This window comes from Octopus bimaculoides, chromosome 2 (genome assembly GCF_046866305.1).
Source record: "Octopus bimaculoides isolate indiv1 chromosome 2, ASM4686630v1, whole genome shotgun sequence".
In the NCBI taxonomy this organism is placed as follows: domain Eukaryota; kingdom Metazoa; phylum Mollusca; class Cephalopoda; order Octopoda; family Octopodidae; genus Octopus; species Octopus bimaculoides.
Genome location: NC_142929.1, coordinates 117,746,564 through 117,762,000, shown reverse-complemented (window position 1 = coordinate 117,762,000; position 15,437 = coordinate 117,746,564). Strand labels below are relative to the sequence as shown.

General features: G+C 37.3%; 1 protein-coding gene across 6 annotated transcripts in view; it reads left to right on the top strand.

Annotated features, from left to right (window-relative positions):
• Positions 1-14,917, top strand: part of LOC106882427 (cytochrome P450 26B1) — a 33,661-nt gene extending 18,744 nt beyond the window's left edge. For 5 of the 6 annotated variants that reach the window (XM_014933102.3, XM_089347596.1, XM_014933101.3 and 2 more), the window contains 3 exons: positions 1,460-1,954; positions 3,257-3,697; positions 12,775-14,917. In XM_014933102.3, coding sequence (XP_014788588.1) covers positions 1,460-1,954; positions 3,257-3,697; positions 12,775-13,110 — 1,272 coding nt within the window. In that variant the 3' untranslated portion in view covers positions 13,111-14,917. Of the gene's footprint in view, positions 1-1,459; positions 1,955-3,256; positions 3,698-5,392; positions 5,466-12,774 lie in introns of all 6 variants that reach the window. The other variant, XM_089347598.1, reaches the window with a different exon arrangement.
• Positions 14,918-15,437: the final 520 nt, after the last annotated feature.

Below are 15,437 nucleotides of genomic sequence, written 5' to 3'. Positions count from 1 at the left end.
CCTGGCTGGAGAATATTCTGAATAATTGTGGGTAATCTAAATAATCTCTTGTAGAATAATTTCTGGTTGCAAAATATAAACAACTTTAAAGTCCTTGACCTAACAGTATTAGGAGGAAGGGGAACATTGCCTGTTCAGAACAAACACTACAACTATAGCAGTATCATCAGCCTGATTTGTTCTAGATACACATAGAACAACAAAGCTGTCATACATGCAATTGCTATATGCGTGTGTATTATGGACTACTTGGCTTATATTGCACAGCTGCTATTACATGTTTGACAGTTCCAAGGTCAGCTGAGTTTATGATGAAAATCAACCAATCACATTTCTTTGGCAAAGAAAAGCAGCTAATCTTCCTCTGCCCTGTGGCTGCAATGAAGAAGTTATGTAATGAACACAACTGATAGGGTTGTGTGCAGGGTTTTTTTTTTCTCTGCTGAAGCCTTCAACTTCTCTAAATACCAGTTGAAGATAATGGTGATAGAAGACAGGGTGTTGCTGCCCTCCAGTGTATTTTATGAACGGTAAAGGAGGGTGGTTAAACTGGCAAGCTTAAATGGGCCTACTTTAATTGTGACAAAAATGAGACTTGAGGAAACTGGATGAAGGTACACTTGTCTTTGAGGCAAATTGCATTGGGAACAACAGCATATCATTAAAACAGATTCAGCAGATCTTTAATGATGTGATGATTGCCCCTTCATAAAGTGGCTAAAAAGCTTGACTTTAATGTATAGGAAATACAGTTTTATCATATCTAAAAAAAACTGTTACATTTCTATATGTTCAAGAGCAAACATCTTCCACTTGTACATAACATTTTCTCTGTCTTTCATCTATCAATATTTATGTGGCTTATGCTGCTCTGATCTAGCTAACTACCCAGGTCTAATTGATCCACTTGTCTCTTCAGTATCTGTTTGTGTGCCTTACCTCAATGCTTTATAATCTTTCATTCCCAAAACAATAGTTCCATGGAATTCCTTCTCCCCACATTATTTTCCCTTTTTACTATTGACTTCTCCCTACAGATGTTCAACCAGTATTTCAACATTATTAGTCTCATCAATATGGGAAGGTCATGGCTACTTCCCCTCCTTCTCTCAGTAGCTTATAAACATAAAACAGGTAAGAGTTAATGTTAGGAAGGGTATTCAATTTGTAAAAACCGTGCCTCAATATAATCATCCAACTCATACAAGAATGGGAAAACAAACACAAAGCAAATGATTACATTACTTCCCTGAGACTTACATGGAAACTAAAGCTTCAAAACTTTGCAGTCCATTACAGTAAACTTCTTGCCTCTCTCCTTTCCTTTCCTTTCATTGTCTCATCCTTTGCTATGTCAATTTTTCTACTATTGTATTATTTTTATCTTTGTTCTATTTCATACATCTGTTTTGTAAATACCAGTAATATGCTACAGTCTCTCCTTACCATATTTTCACAGGAAAAATTCACCTTCCAACGTCACTCCAAATATGGTAGGGTTTATAAGACCCATATATTTGGCAGCCCAACCGTCCGAGTGTGTGGTAGTGATAATATTCGTACATTGATGATGGGAGACACTAAAATCTTACAGGTCTTCTGGCCACCATCTACTCAGTCTCTTGTCGGTTCTTATTCATTAGCAGTGAGTTCTGGTAACCACCATCGCCAACATAAAAGTTTACTCCTCAAAACAATGACACCATCTAAGCTGAAATCTCACTTGGATCATTTCCAGACAACAGCCTCTGAGAAAATAGAGTCCTGGATAAACAGTGGTATTATTGATCCTGTTCAGCAGTGTCGTGATATGACAGTCAGGAGTGTGATAAAATATTTCATAAGAAATGACTTAGATGAATCTGTTATACAAAAACTTATCAAAGAAATAACTACCTTTGAGAAGAACCTAATGTCAATACCTCTCAATATACCTGGTACTGGTTTTTACAAGGTTAGTTTATCTATCTACACTATTATTAATAATGTTATTTCATGTTTACACTCAACCAACATGGTTTACTTCTTTCCATCAACCTTACTTTATATCTTCTTTAAACTCATTGCCCACTCTTACCTACCTGTAGAGCAGTATCTTGTTCACACACTGAATAAGGGTTGTTTAAGGATGTTGAACAAAACACCCATGCTTCCAAAGGTGAATTATCCAAACCCCAAAGTATTCCTTTCAACACATGGCCATGATACTCTCCCACTACTGCTCATTTTCAGAGATGCCCATATTGTCAGCCACTAAGGGACATGCTCTATTATAATTATTATTATCATTATTATTAAGGCAGTGAGCTAGCAGAACTGTTAGCACCCTGGGCAAAATGCCTAGTGGTATTTTGTCCATCATTATGTCCAGAGTTCAAATGTTGCTGAGGTTGACTTTGCCTTTCATCCTTTTCAGCTTGATAAAATGAGTATCAGTTGAGCAATGGGGTCTATGTAATCAACTTACCCCCTCCCCCAACATTTCAGGCCTTGTGTCTATAGTTGAAAGGATTATTTGTATTATTGTTGTTATTTAAAAGTAATTGATTAAAATGAATTAAAAGAAATCATTGAGATTATTAAAAAGTATACCAGATGTTATAATCAGTAGAACAATATGTAAATGTATATTATTTACATTATTTACCTTCGACGGACAGGTATATGGTGAAGTGGTTAAGAGCGCAGGCTACTAACCCCAAGATTCCAAGTTCAATTCCAAGCAGTGACCTGAACAATAACAATAATAATAATAATAATAACATTGGAAAATACCTTAGGAATGAGAACCAAGGTTTGAAATTTCCCCAAGACACTGGAAGAAGGCTGGAGGGTATATCAGCGGAAATGTTGTGTTAACAACAAACAAGATGAGGACAAATATCTGTCGAATGTTAATAATGTAAATAATGTACATAATTCCTCATCTCTTAAATATAGAACAGTATGTAAATGTGTCTTATTATATTCAGAGTTCAAATTCTGGCCATGTGAACTTTGCTTTTCATCCTTCCAGAGTTAATTTTTATTAATTAATGCACTGTACTCTTTCCTACAGTGTATGTGATCTTGTGCTTGTTAGTGATTATAGAGATGATTTAGTACCTCTCATGCTGATATAGAATATGTGCTTCTTAATCAGTTTCAATATCCAGCTATATCTATTTATTTGGTAAATGTATGAATGTTACAACCTCCTGTAACCTCATTCCATGCGATATTTTCAATTTCTCTTTTTGCTATTTGTTTTGTCAAGAGTATGAAAGCTCGGGCTGAAATATGTTCCATTATTCGATCAGTTTTATGTCAGAACAATAAGGAGACAAAGTGTCAAGCACAACCCAAAGACTTCTTGAATTCTCTTCATTGCATGCTACAAGAAAACCGTGATGGAAACATAGAGAGAAAAATAGAAGATTCTATATTAGAGATAATCTTTGCTGGCAACTTAACAACAACAGTTTCTTCTTTTTCAACCCTGTATTTACTGGCTAATCATCCTAAAGTGTTGCAGAAATTAAGAGAAGAGCTTAACGAGTTTGGGCTGATGTCACATGATGGAATCCATTATCCAATTGTGACACAAGACCATATACCAAAATTGAATTACCTACAATGTGTATTTAAAGAGATACTTCGTCGACTACCTCCAGTCGGAGGTGTTTATCGGAAGGTGGTTAAACCTTTCCAGCTTGAGGTAAGAAATTAAACTTATCATTATTATTAAGTTGTTGAGCTACCAGAATAGTCAGCATGTCAGATGAAATGTTTAGTGGCATTTCTTCCAGCTTTTTATGTTCTGAGTTCAAATTCTTCCAAGGTTGACTTTACCTTTCAGCCTTTCAGGGTTGATAGAATAAGTGCCAGTTGAATACTGGAGTCAATGTAATTGGCTTAACACTCCCCTAAAATTGTTGGCTGTGTGCCAAAATTCGAAACCATTATTGTCATTATAGTTGTTGTTGTTTTAGTATCAGCAAGATGCTCCTTCAAACTACTTGTAAGTTTAGCTTGTTTTAACTGTGTTTTAAAAGTCTATCTTCAAAAATCTTTACCTGTATATTGTTACTGAAGTGAGCAGGATCCTGTGGAACTGGTCAGTTCCATTTTGTCTGTGTTTCCTGTGATGGAACTGATCCTTTGGCCTGAGGACTATGGATAATTTCCAGAAATCCCTAGCTTGGCATTGCTGTCAGCATTGCCTTTATAATATAAACTCTACAAAAATATACAAGCAACTTGATGTACCTGAGATGAATGTAGAACAATGAAGCTGGTCTGCTTGCACTGTGTCCAGTGTTGCCAATACGTGGACTTTGTCAAAGGCTGTTGTTACATGTGGGATACATTTAGCTATCACCCTTGTCCTTCTTGAAAATTCCCTTGTCAGGCAGTTTACCTTTGTCAAGTGAATATGGCAAAAGAAGTTAAGTGAGGGAGACTTGTGAAAAGACTAAATGCTGATCGTTTCACTCGTCACACCCAGCTAAACTTAAACATTAAGCAGGCCCTGGCTCGGGTTAATATCCCCCCAGTTCTGGAGCTAGCGGGATTATCCAGAAGTGATAGGAAAAGAGTAGATGGTCTTACCCTTTGTCCCTGGGTAAGAGGTAAGTGCTTCATCTAGAATATATATATATATATATATATATTCTACAGTATGGAAAAATAAAGATTTTAAATAAAGAAAATAAAGATTTTAGTATCATCACCAAACTGAGTCATACTCCTCTATACCTGCTAGATAGGGGCCATTTACAGCAGACTTTTATGATGGCTAAATCATTTTTATACCTTATATCTCTGCAGGCTCTTCTACATTAAATAGCAAGACAAGAGTCCAAACACTGAAGTGCCTAATTTTGTTACAATATGTATTCTGCTTCTAAGAAACCAAGTCTGCTGCGATAATGCTCTTCTCAGTACATGACTCATTCCAGTTAACACGATTTTTTGCTCTTCCTGTAGGGATGGTAGGCCTGGTATCATTTTCAAATAGGTTTCTGTACCTTTTTTAATCATTCCTAGAGATCCTATTGATGCGGTAGTCGCCTTGAGATGCCACATTTTTCAATTTCTATTAGCAAGTCTTTATATTTATTGATCTTATCAAATTCTTTCGCCACTATATTGTGATAGCAAGGAATACTCATGTCAATTAATAAACACATCTTTTTTGTCTGATCTTTTATAATAATATCCGGTTTATTAGCTTTTATAGTTTTATCGGTATGTACGGGGAAGTCCCAGAGAATTGACACATTTTGTCCCTCAGTCACAGCTTCTGTTTGGTGTTTATACCATATGTCAGCGGTTTTGATTTTATAATACCGACATATTGTCCAGTGTAAATACTAGCCAACTCATTCATGTCTTGCTTTATATTCTACAGGTGCTAAGACTCTACACCCTGAGATTAGGTGGTCTATAGTTTCAATCGCATCGTTACAAAATCGGCATTTTGGGTCAGCTCCATTTTTCATCTCATTGGCTTGGTAGTTCCGGGTTAATAAGCTTTGATCTTGAGCAGCTAATATGAAACCTTCACTCTCTGCTTTTAGCCGTGAGCTTCGTAACCATTGATGCGTGTGTTTCTGGTCGACATCAGCTTGTTTGCTACGAGCCACATACTTGCCATGCAGAGGTTTCTGTTCCCATCTGCTAGCTAATTTTTCATGTGCTTTTGTCGTTGCAATTAATTTTATTTGCTTTGCAGCAGCAGTTGGCACATTTCTTTCAACCTGATCAATCTGGTAGGTATCTAAGAGATCAGTAGCGAAATTTTTCCTCTTTCAGAATAGAGTGAAGTTTTTTCGGTCTTCCATGTTTTTCAACAAGTTTTAGCATCCTTATTATTATTATTATTATTATTATTATTATTATTATTGTTATTATTATTATTATTGTTCAGTAGTTTTATTTTTATAACGTGCTTTCACTTCACTACCGAGCGCAGCTTTGTGTGCCTTGGGTATGTGCTGTGGTTTGCTGTGATGCTCTTATGGTTACTGTATTAAAAGTGTTTTGCATAGGATGTGTGCAGTGCCCAGTAGTGCAATTTTTTGTATGTTATATATATTTGTAAGTCCTTATCATCATCATTATTATTATTATTATTATTATTATTATTATTATTATTATTATTATTGTTCAGTAGTTTTATTTTTATAACGTGCTTTTACTTCACTACCGAGCGCAGCTCTGTGCGCCTTGGGTATGTGCTGTGGTTTGCTGTGGTGCTCTTATGTTTACTGTATTGAAAGTGTTTTGCATAGAATGTGTGCAGTACCCAGTAGTGCAATTTTCTGTATGTTATATATATTTGTAAGTCCTGGTGTTTTTGTTATGTATTTGTCTGAATATTTTTTTATTATACCTAAGGCACCTACTATGATAGGAATTGTTTCTGTTTTTAGATTCCACATTCGAGTTATCTCTATTTCCAGGTCTTTGTATTTTGAAAGTTTTTCCATTTCTTTTAGAGAAACGTTGTCATCTGCTGGTATTGATACATCAATTAGAAAGCATTTTTTTTCTTCATGATCTTTGACAACTATATCTGGTCTATTTTCCTTAATTTCTCTATCTGTGTGTATTGGCATATCCCAGAGTATGGTTGCTTTCTCGTTTTCTGTGACCTTTTCTGGCGTGTGTTTATACCATCTTTTTTCTGTTGTTATTCCATAGTGTTGGCATAGCTTCCAGTGTATATAGGTCCCAGCTCTGTCGTGTCTGTGAATATATTCCTTCTTAGCCAGGACTGGGCAGCCAGAGATAATATGATTTATTGTTTCTTGTCTATCTCCACATATTCTACAGTTACTTGTTATATTTCTTTTCATTATGTGTTTTTGGTAATTTCTGGTAGGGAGGCTCTGGTCTTGTGCAGCAATTAAAAATCCTTCAGTCTCTGCTTTGAGTCCTGAGCTTCTCAGCCATTGCTGGGATTTTTCTCTGTCTGTTTCTTTCGCATTTAGTTTAGCCCAGTATTTGCCATGAAGGGGCTTTTCTTGCCATCGTTTTATCATGGTCCGTTGCTGTTCTAGTTTTAGTTTGGATTTCATTTGTTTTATAGCTTTTGTTGTTTCTTCTTCTTCTTCTTCTTCTTCTTCTTCTTCTTCGTATTTGTTAGGTAGATTGATTTCTTGTTTGTATTTGTCAGCTTCCTTAAATACTGAAAACAGTTTTTTTATTATTATTATCAACAACAACAACAACAACAACAACAACAACAACAATAACAATAACAATAATAATAATAATAATAATAATAATAATAATAATAATAATAATAATGTGGCAAGCTGGTAGAATCGTTAGCATGCCGAATAAAATGTTTTGCAGTATTTCATCTGTCTTTACATTCTGAGTTCCAATTCCACCAAGGTTGACTTTGCTGTTCATCTTTTCAGAGTTGATAAAATAAGTACCAGTTGAGCACTGGCATTGATGTAACTGAAGTAATTTCTGGTCTTGTGTCAAAATTTGAAACCATGATTATTATTGAGTGAGAGAGTAGTGCATGCCATCAAAGTGACACTGAAGTACAATTATATGAAGCCCAATATACCCATCATGGCTACCCATCTGATAAGGGTACACCAGCCACATGCATCACAACCATATGTGCACAACATGGTGATCTCATATCAAGATAAACAGTGCATGATCTTACAGGTGGGGCTCAGGTCGTAGCATATCTATAAAGCACTTTACTCACATGTTTTCTTCCCTGCTTTTCATGCAATTCATTCCATGGATGCCCAGTTATGCATTACTAAGCTGAGATATTCTCTTGATTTTCGATCTTTTCATGCATTCATTTGCCATTTGCTAGTAATACTTTAATATGTATTATTTACTAATACCTAATTTCATAAGCTAATTATTTAAATTGACCCTTCAATATATAACTTCCTAATCTCTCTCTCTCAGCCTTTGTTTCACCTTAATTCTTCATGTGATTTTCTAAATGAAATCTCTCCTCCCCTCCTGTGTTCTCAAGTTGGTTACATATTTTTTTGTACCATTTCTCTAAATTAACCCTTGCTTGTTCGTGGTGCGCCCGCCCATTCCCCCCACCACCACCACCAATACCAGATATCTCTCTCTTCTCCCACCATCAATGCTGGATATCTCTCTTCTCCCACCACCATCACCAGATATCTCTCTTCTCTAACCGGAAACCCCCTAGTGGTATCCTCTATCATACTTGCAATCTTCTCCCTCCCGGGACAAATGCAACTAGTTATAATTGCCCACCTACTTAATCAGCTATCTTTTGTTTTCACTCGAAATTTGTCAACAAATTACTCGGTAATTTCCATGGATGCATCAAAATGGAAAGAGAAAGCTAATGGGCTGTATGTGCATGCTTGTTCCTCTCTGTGTGTGTGTGTGTGTGTGTGTGCTTGTTTCTCTCTTCTCCCACTAGAAACCCTCTCCAACACTGGTGGTATCCTCTATCATACCTGCAATTTCCTCTCCCCACTCTCTCCACCAGGACAAATGCAACTAGATTAGCTGCCCACCTTCTTAATCTAACATTGGCATATTGATATTCATATTCTCTTTTATTTATCTTTATTGATTTACTTATATCTGCAACACAAGTAATGCTTAGATTTACATTTTCTATGATGTCCATAATGCTTATACTCACAACACTGCTAACACCGACTCCTACCCCCAGTAGGGGTAACAATCTTAACACGCTTGAATGTTTGAATGATGACAAGTCAAAAGTGAGAACAGGTGTAGCATGTCTATCAAATGAACACAAAAACTTTCTTCTTTTCAAGCACTGAACAACATCTCCCCTCCTCATGCCTCCTCACACATTCTGTTTCCAGTTTTTAGAGTTGGCACTGTCAATGTAGGCATACTGAAAGGTAGATCTAGTGAGATTGTAGAAATGCTTGAACGGAGACGTGTTGATATATGCTGCATACAAGAGGTAAGGTGGAGAGGAGCTTCAGCCATGGTCTTCACTGGCAAGGCACATAGGTATAAAATCTTCTGGGAAAGCAACAGTGATGGAGTAGGGGGTGTAGGCATACTCCTTGCGGAGAAATGAGGGGGATAAGGTCATAGAGGTAGTCAGGGTATGCGATAGTGCTTAAGTTCAGGCTAGTCCTGCAGAATAGTATAACTACAATTATCTTTGCCTACGCCCCACAAGTGGGCCTACTGAGTGATCAGAAGGAGCACTTTTATGATACCCTTCTAAAGGCTACCTCAAAGACGAGTGGAGATTTTAATGGGCATGTCAGACAGCAATCCAGTATCTTCCATAGTGTTCACAGGGGCCATGGAATTGGTTCCTGAAATATAAAGGGAACTAGGCTACTAGAGTTCTGTGATGCATACATCCTATTAATCTGCAACACTAACTTTAGGAAGATAGACAGCCATCCGGAAACCTATCAATCAGGTGACTCTGCTAGCCAGATTGATTTCATCCTCACTCAACAGAGGGATTTCATCCTCACCAGACAGTGGGAATGTACCCCCCAGCATAGACTAGTTATTAATGACTTTAGATTCGAGGCCAGAAGGATGCCAAGAAGCAGACCAATCCAGAAAAGAAGGATTTGGAAGCTAAAGAACCCTTCACATGGTCAGAGATTTAGGGACGTCCTCAATGAGAAATTTAATGAGAGGGAAGAGGAGCTACAGACTTCGGACATAGAGGGTGACTGGAAATTCCTATGGGACAGCTTACTGAGCACCACAGACCAAATCTGCGGCTGGTGCAATGTCCCTTCCAGACCTAGAGTAATGTGGTGGTGAAATAATATGGTAGACAAGGCCATTAGAGCAATGAAACAGGCCTCAAAAGCCTGGAAATCCTGGAAAAGTAGGGGTAGCAGGGAACTATACTAGATAGCCAGAAGGGAGGCTGGGTGACAGGTATACATAGCCAAGGGAGAAGCAGAAAAGAAGTTTGCCAATGTTCAGTGATATGAAGACCAAAGAACTGAAGTATTTCAGATTGCAAGATAGTGTGTGAGAGAAAATTGTGATGTTACAGGAGAGAAAGCACCATTCGAGCGTGGTTGATGCTAGTGCCAGCTAATTGGTCCCATGCCAGTGGCACGTAAAAAGCACCGTTCGAGCGTGGTCATTGCCAGCACCACCTGACTGGCTCCCATGCCAGTGCACATACAAAGCTCCAGTCAAGCATAGTCGATGCTAGTACTGCCTGACTGGCCCTCATGCCGGTGGCATGTAAAAAGCACCCATTACACTCTCAGAGTGGTTGGCATTAGGAAGGGCATCCAGCTGTAGAAACTTTGCCAGATCGGATAGGAGCTTGGTGTAGCCTTCTGGTTCGCCAGCTCTCAGTCAAACCATCCAACCTATGCCAGCATGGAAAGTGGACATTAAACGATGACATCAACGATGATGATGATGATGATATATATATATATATATATATATATATATATATATATATATATATATATATATATAAGGCATGTGCCATCAGTAATTACTCAGGGTAGGCAGTTGGTGACGTTTATATAATAAAACACACAAAAAATAAGTGAAACACAGACATGCAACTGAGTTGAATGTAGATATACTTCTGCCTTTATAGCACATAAAGAAAATGGTGTTGTAGGAGTGTATGCAGCACATGTACTACAGCAGTTCTATGCATAGCTTAAATACTGAGATTGAAAGGCAGGGGCGAATTATGCCTACCTAATCTACGAAAAAAATAAAATATTTTGTATTTTATGCATAGTAATTAGAATCATCATCATCATCATCATCGTTTAACATCCGCTTTCCATGCTAGCATGGGTTGGACAATTTGACTGAGGACTGGTGAAACCGGATGGCAACACCAGGCTCCAATCTCATTTGGCAGAGTTTCTACAGCTGGATGCCCTTCCTAACGCCAACCACTCAGAGATTGTAGTGGGTGCTTTTACGTGTCACCCGCACGAAGGCCAGTCAGGCAGTACTGGCAACGGCCACACTCAAAATGGTGTATTTTATGTGCCACCAGCACAAGAGCCAGTCCAGGGGCACTGGCAGCCATCTCGCCCGAAAATCCTTACACATGTCACGGGCACAAGTGCCAGAAAGGCGACGCTGGGCACAGGTGCTATCCCGATTTCACTTTCGCTTGCCCCAATAAGTCTTCGCAAGCTGAGTTCCGTGTCCAATGAAGGAGATGACATTGGCACGAGTGCCAGTCATCGAATTTAGTTCGATTTCACTTGCCTGAACAAGTCTTCGCAAGCGGAGTTTAGTGTCCGATGTAGAAAAGGTCATAATTTTATTGAATTAGGTGCATATATTTTCATAAAAAAGGAAAATGTTGCTATCTATCTATTTTATTCAAGGTCGGTACTGCCTACCTTGCCTACCTAGGCAGCATGTCCCTGATATATATATATTTATGTGTGAATGCATAAGTGTTAGTATGTATATACATTGGAACAGGTGATTGGCAGAGATGTTAGTTCCAGAATCATTAGTTAAATGCCTAGTAGTATTTGTTTCTGGTTTTGCTTTCTGATTTCAAGTTCAAATGAAATCAACTTTGCCTTCATCCTTCTGGGTTTGATAAAAAAAAAAAAAAAATGGTTCCAGTCAAAATGGTGTTGAATCATTGCTTTCTCTTAACTGATTGCACCTCATTGTGAAAAGGATGTGTGGAACCATTCATGGCACATTTCTTCCATGACAACTTCTACTATTCTATTGTAGTGGAAAATGGAACAAAGTGTTTGCTGACACTCTAGTAAGACTTATAATACATGATGATGATGATGTAGACAGTTATGAATTTGTGTAGGTATTAGACTTAGTATATATGCATAGGTGCAGGAGTGGCTGTGTGGTAAGTAACTTGCTTACCAACCACATGGTTCCAGGTTCAGTCCCACTGCGTGGCACCTTGGGCAAGTGTCTTCTACTATAGCCTCGGGCCGACCAAAGCCTTGTGAGTGGATTTGGTAGACGGAAACTGAAAGAAGCCCGTCGTATATGTGTATATGTGTATGTATATATGTGTGTGTGTTTGTGTGTCTGTGTTTATCCCCCCAACATCGCTTGACAACCGATGCTGGTGTGTTGAGAGACCGATAGAATAAGTACTAGGCTTCCAAAGAATAAGTCCTGGGGTCGATTTGCTCGACTAAAGGCGGTGCTCCAGCATGGCCACAGTCAAATGACTGAAACAAATAAATGAGTAAAGTATGTGTGTGTGTGTGTGTGCGTGTGTAGTATTTTTAATCAGTTTACATACATACAAATATATGTATTGATTACATCATAAGAATTTAGAAATTTCAAGATGAGAAATAATTTGTTTTTAAGGGTGGAACTCAGAGTATATAAAGTTATAAATAACAGTGTGCAAATATTGGATTTAGAAAACCTTTTTTTGAAAACCAAAGACTATCATCTTTACAGAAGATGTAAATTTCACAAACAACCTTTGACTTTTTCTATCCAGAGAGTTTTTTGAAGCCAATATTTACATCCTGTCATTCATAACTTTACCTTTGAGTTCCATCATTAAAAATGGTGTGCTTGTGTGTGTATTTGTGTGTGTGTGTGTGTGTGTGAGAGAGAGAGAGAGAGAGAGAGAGAGAGAGAGAGAGAGAGAGAGAGAGAGAGAGAGAGAGAGAGAGAGAGAGAGAGAGAGAGAGAGAGAGAGTCTGCGTATGTTTACATGTTAGACATCTACCTATATGTCAGTATGTTAGAATGGTTAACACAGTCTTATTCAATGAATTCTGTATTTAACAGGGCTACACCATCCCAGCCAACTGGAGAGTTGTCTGTTCCATACGAGATCAACACATTGGTGATTCCACTTTCGACAATCCAATGACCTTTAATCCTGATCGATGGTTAGAGACAGCAGATGATCACTCAGCGTTTGATTTCATACCTTTTGGGGCTGCTTCTCGTCGTTGTGTAGGGAAAGACTTTGCCAGATTGTCCATCCTTTATACAATATTAGAATTAGCTAGAAGGGCCCAGTGGAAGATGCAGCCAAGTACTGTAAAGATAGATTTCATTCCTGCTCCTAAACCCATGGAAGAAATGACTGCCATCTTTGAACGATATAAACATGAGTGAGAGACGGCTGTGGAAGTTTGGCTCATTGCTGGCTGGTTATTGGTAAAGAATCATAACAATGACATCTTTGTAATCATTATGATGATGATAATGATCATCATAAATGTCATTATGATGATTACCATTATCAAAAATAATAACCACAATAGCAGTATTATAAAAATCAATTGTATATAGAAAAGTTTCAAGACCAGTAAGAGACAACAACAATGCCTACAACATCTGCAACAGTAAGATGAACAGCAGTGTCAACAATATAGACAACAGCTACTCATCAGCAATAATAATTAACATCAATAATAAAATCCAGTTTTGTCCTTGTTCATCCTTCTAAAGAAATCTCAAAATCAGAAGGGTGAGTAAATGCTCACAAAGAACACAATCTTCAACAAAGTCAGAACTGGGAAATTCAAATCATTTACTTTCTATAAGTTAATATAGACTAGAACATAACGATTGATTATTTTCCTATCATCAAATCTGTCATATAAGTGTTGACATCATTCTATATAACTTAATATCCTGCATCAATCTGTAGACCTAAGCTAATAGATAAGCCAGTAAGCTCAGTAGTGAGATGAAAGAAGAATTAAAACAATGACAATCTCAGAAATTTAATTTGTTAAAATTACTTCAAAATAGCATGTTGGTAACTGACAAAAGATGACTTGAGAGTGGAATGAAAATGTTCTTGATGTTTAGCTTGCTTTTCTGATAAATGAGCCAGCAAGTGAGCCAATGTGATTGCTTGACATACTAGAAATAGCACTCAAGATCAATCTTTGTCAAACCAGATACTCTCATCTTCAAAATAGTAAGTCACATTTGATAATACAGTCCTAGATATAAAGGTGATGAACTGGAAGAATCATTAGCATGCCAGGCAAAATACTTAGCAGCATTTCTTTCATCTTTATATTCTGACTTCAAATTCCATCAAGGTTGACTTTACCTTTTATCTTTTCAGGGTCAATAAAATAAGTACCGATTGATCACTGGAGTTGATGTAATTGACTTACCCACTCCCACAAACTTGCTGGCCTTATGCAAAAATTTGAAACCAATATAGTCATAGATATACAAAATGGTAGAATGGTTACAGCTGGAATGTCATTGACCATGCATCTACTTGATTAAAGTTAACCTGGGGTTAAACAATGACAAAAACAACAATAGCTTGCCAACCTATACTCAATAACTATCCAGCTATGACCATCCTACCTTTTTAACACTACATTATCCAATCTGTCCTTTTTATATTCAAGACAGTATGATGTGATATGAGGGAAAGTTAACAGCTATTTCTTGCTAGCCATGTAAAAGTTCCCAGGTTGGTTCATGTAGAACATCTTTTGTTTGGTGTGGTGAGAGAAACTGAATTGTCTTCTACTAGTATTTCATGGCAAAGAAGATGAAGACGGAGAAATACATCCTCATCTCGAGTAAATTTCATGAAAGCTGGATAACAGTAGCAGGTCCTGAATAGCTTTATCTCACAGATTAAGTTGTTTATTAACTGATTTCAGTGCCATGATCTACCTTAAGTGGCTTTCCTATTTTAGGAGTTAACTTGTGGTTTATTTTACTACTTACTTAGTATTTTACTACTTACTTAATTTATTTTAACGCTTACAGTATTACTCACACTATTTTTTTCCATACAATTTGTGTTAACTGCACATCTTAATCCTTCTGTTTTTTTAACAGCATGTAACATGTCACTGCATTTGATTTTTTTTTTCTAATTTTTGGAATATCTCTCTTTTTTTCACTGCTTATATCTAATAAAGTAATCATCATCACCTGATTATTGTTGCTGTTATTATTATTATTTTTCTTCTTTCAATTTTGTTTCCGTTTCTTGCCAAGTGTCTTTCCCACCCCTAGGCCAAAGGAACTCACTATATACATTGGTAGGCCATTAAAATAAACACACTAGATTGTTCATTTACAAATAATCTACAGTTCCTTTTTGATCACTCCAAGTGCTCCCACAATCACTGGTATTGTAATTGCCTTCGGATGTCACATTTTTTCAACTTCAATGAGCAAATCTTTATATTTTCTGAGCTTATCAAATTCTTTTGCCAAGATATTATGATGTTAATCATGTCAATCAATAAACAGACTTTATTGTTTTGGTCTTTCACAACAATGTCCAGTTTATTAGCTTTGATGGTTCTGTCTGCATGTACTGGAGAATCCCAAAGAATCATTACAATTTCTCTCTGTTACTGCCTCAGGGCAGTGCTTTTCTCTCTCAGTTACTGCCTCAGGGTGGTGCTTTTCTCTCTCAGTTACAGCCTCAGAGTGGCAGTATTGTTAGA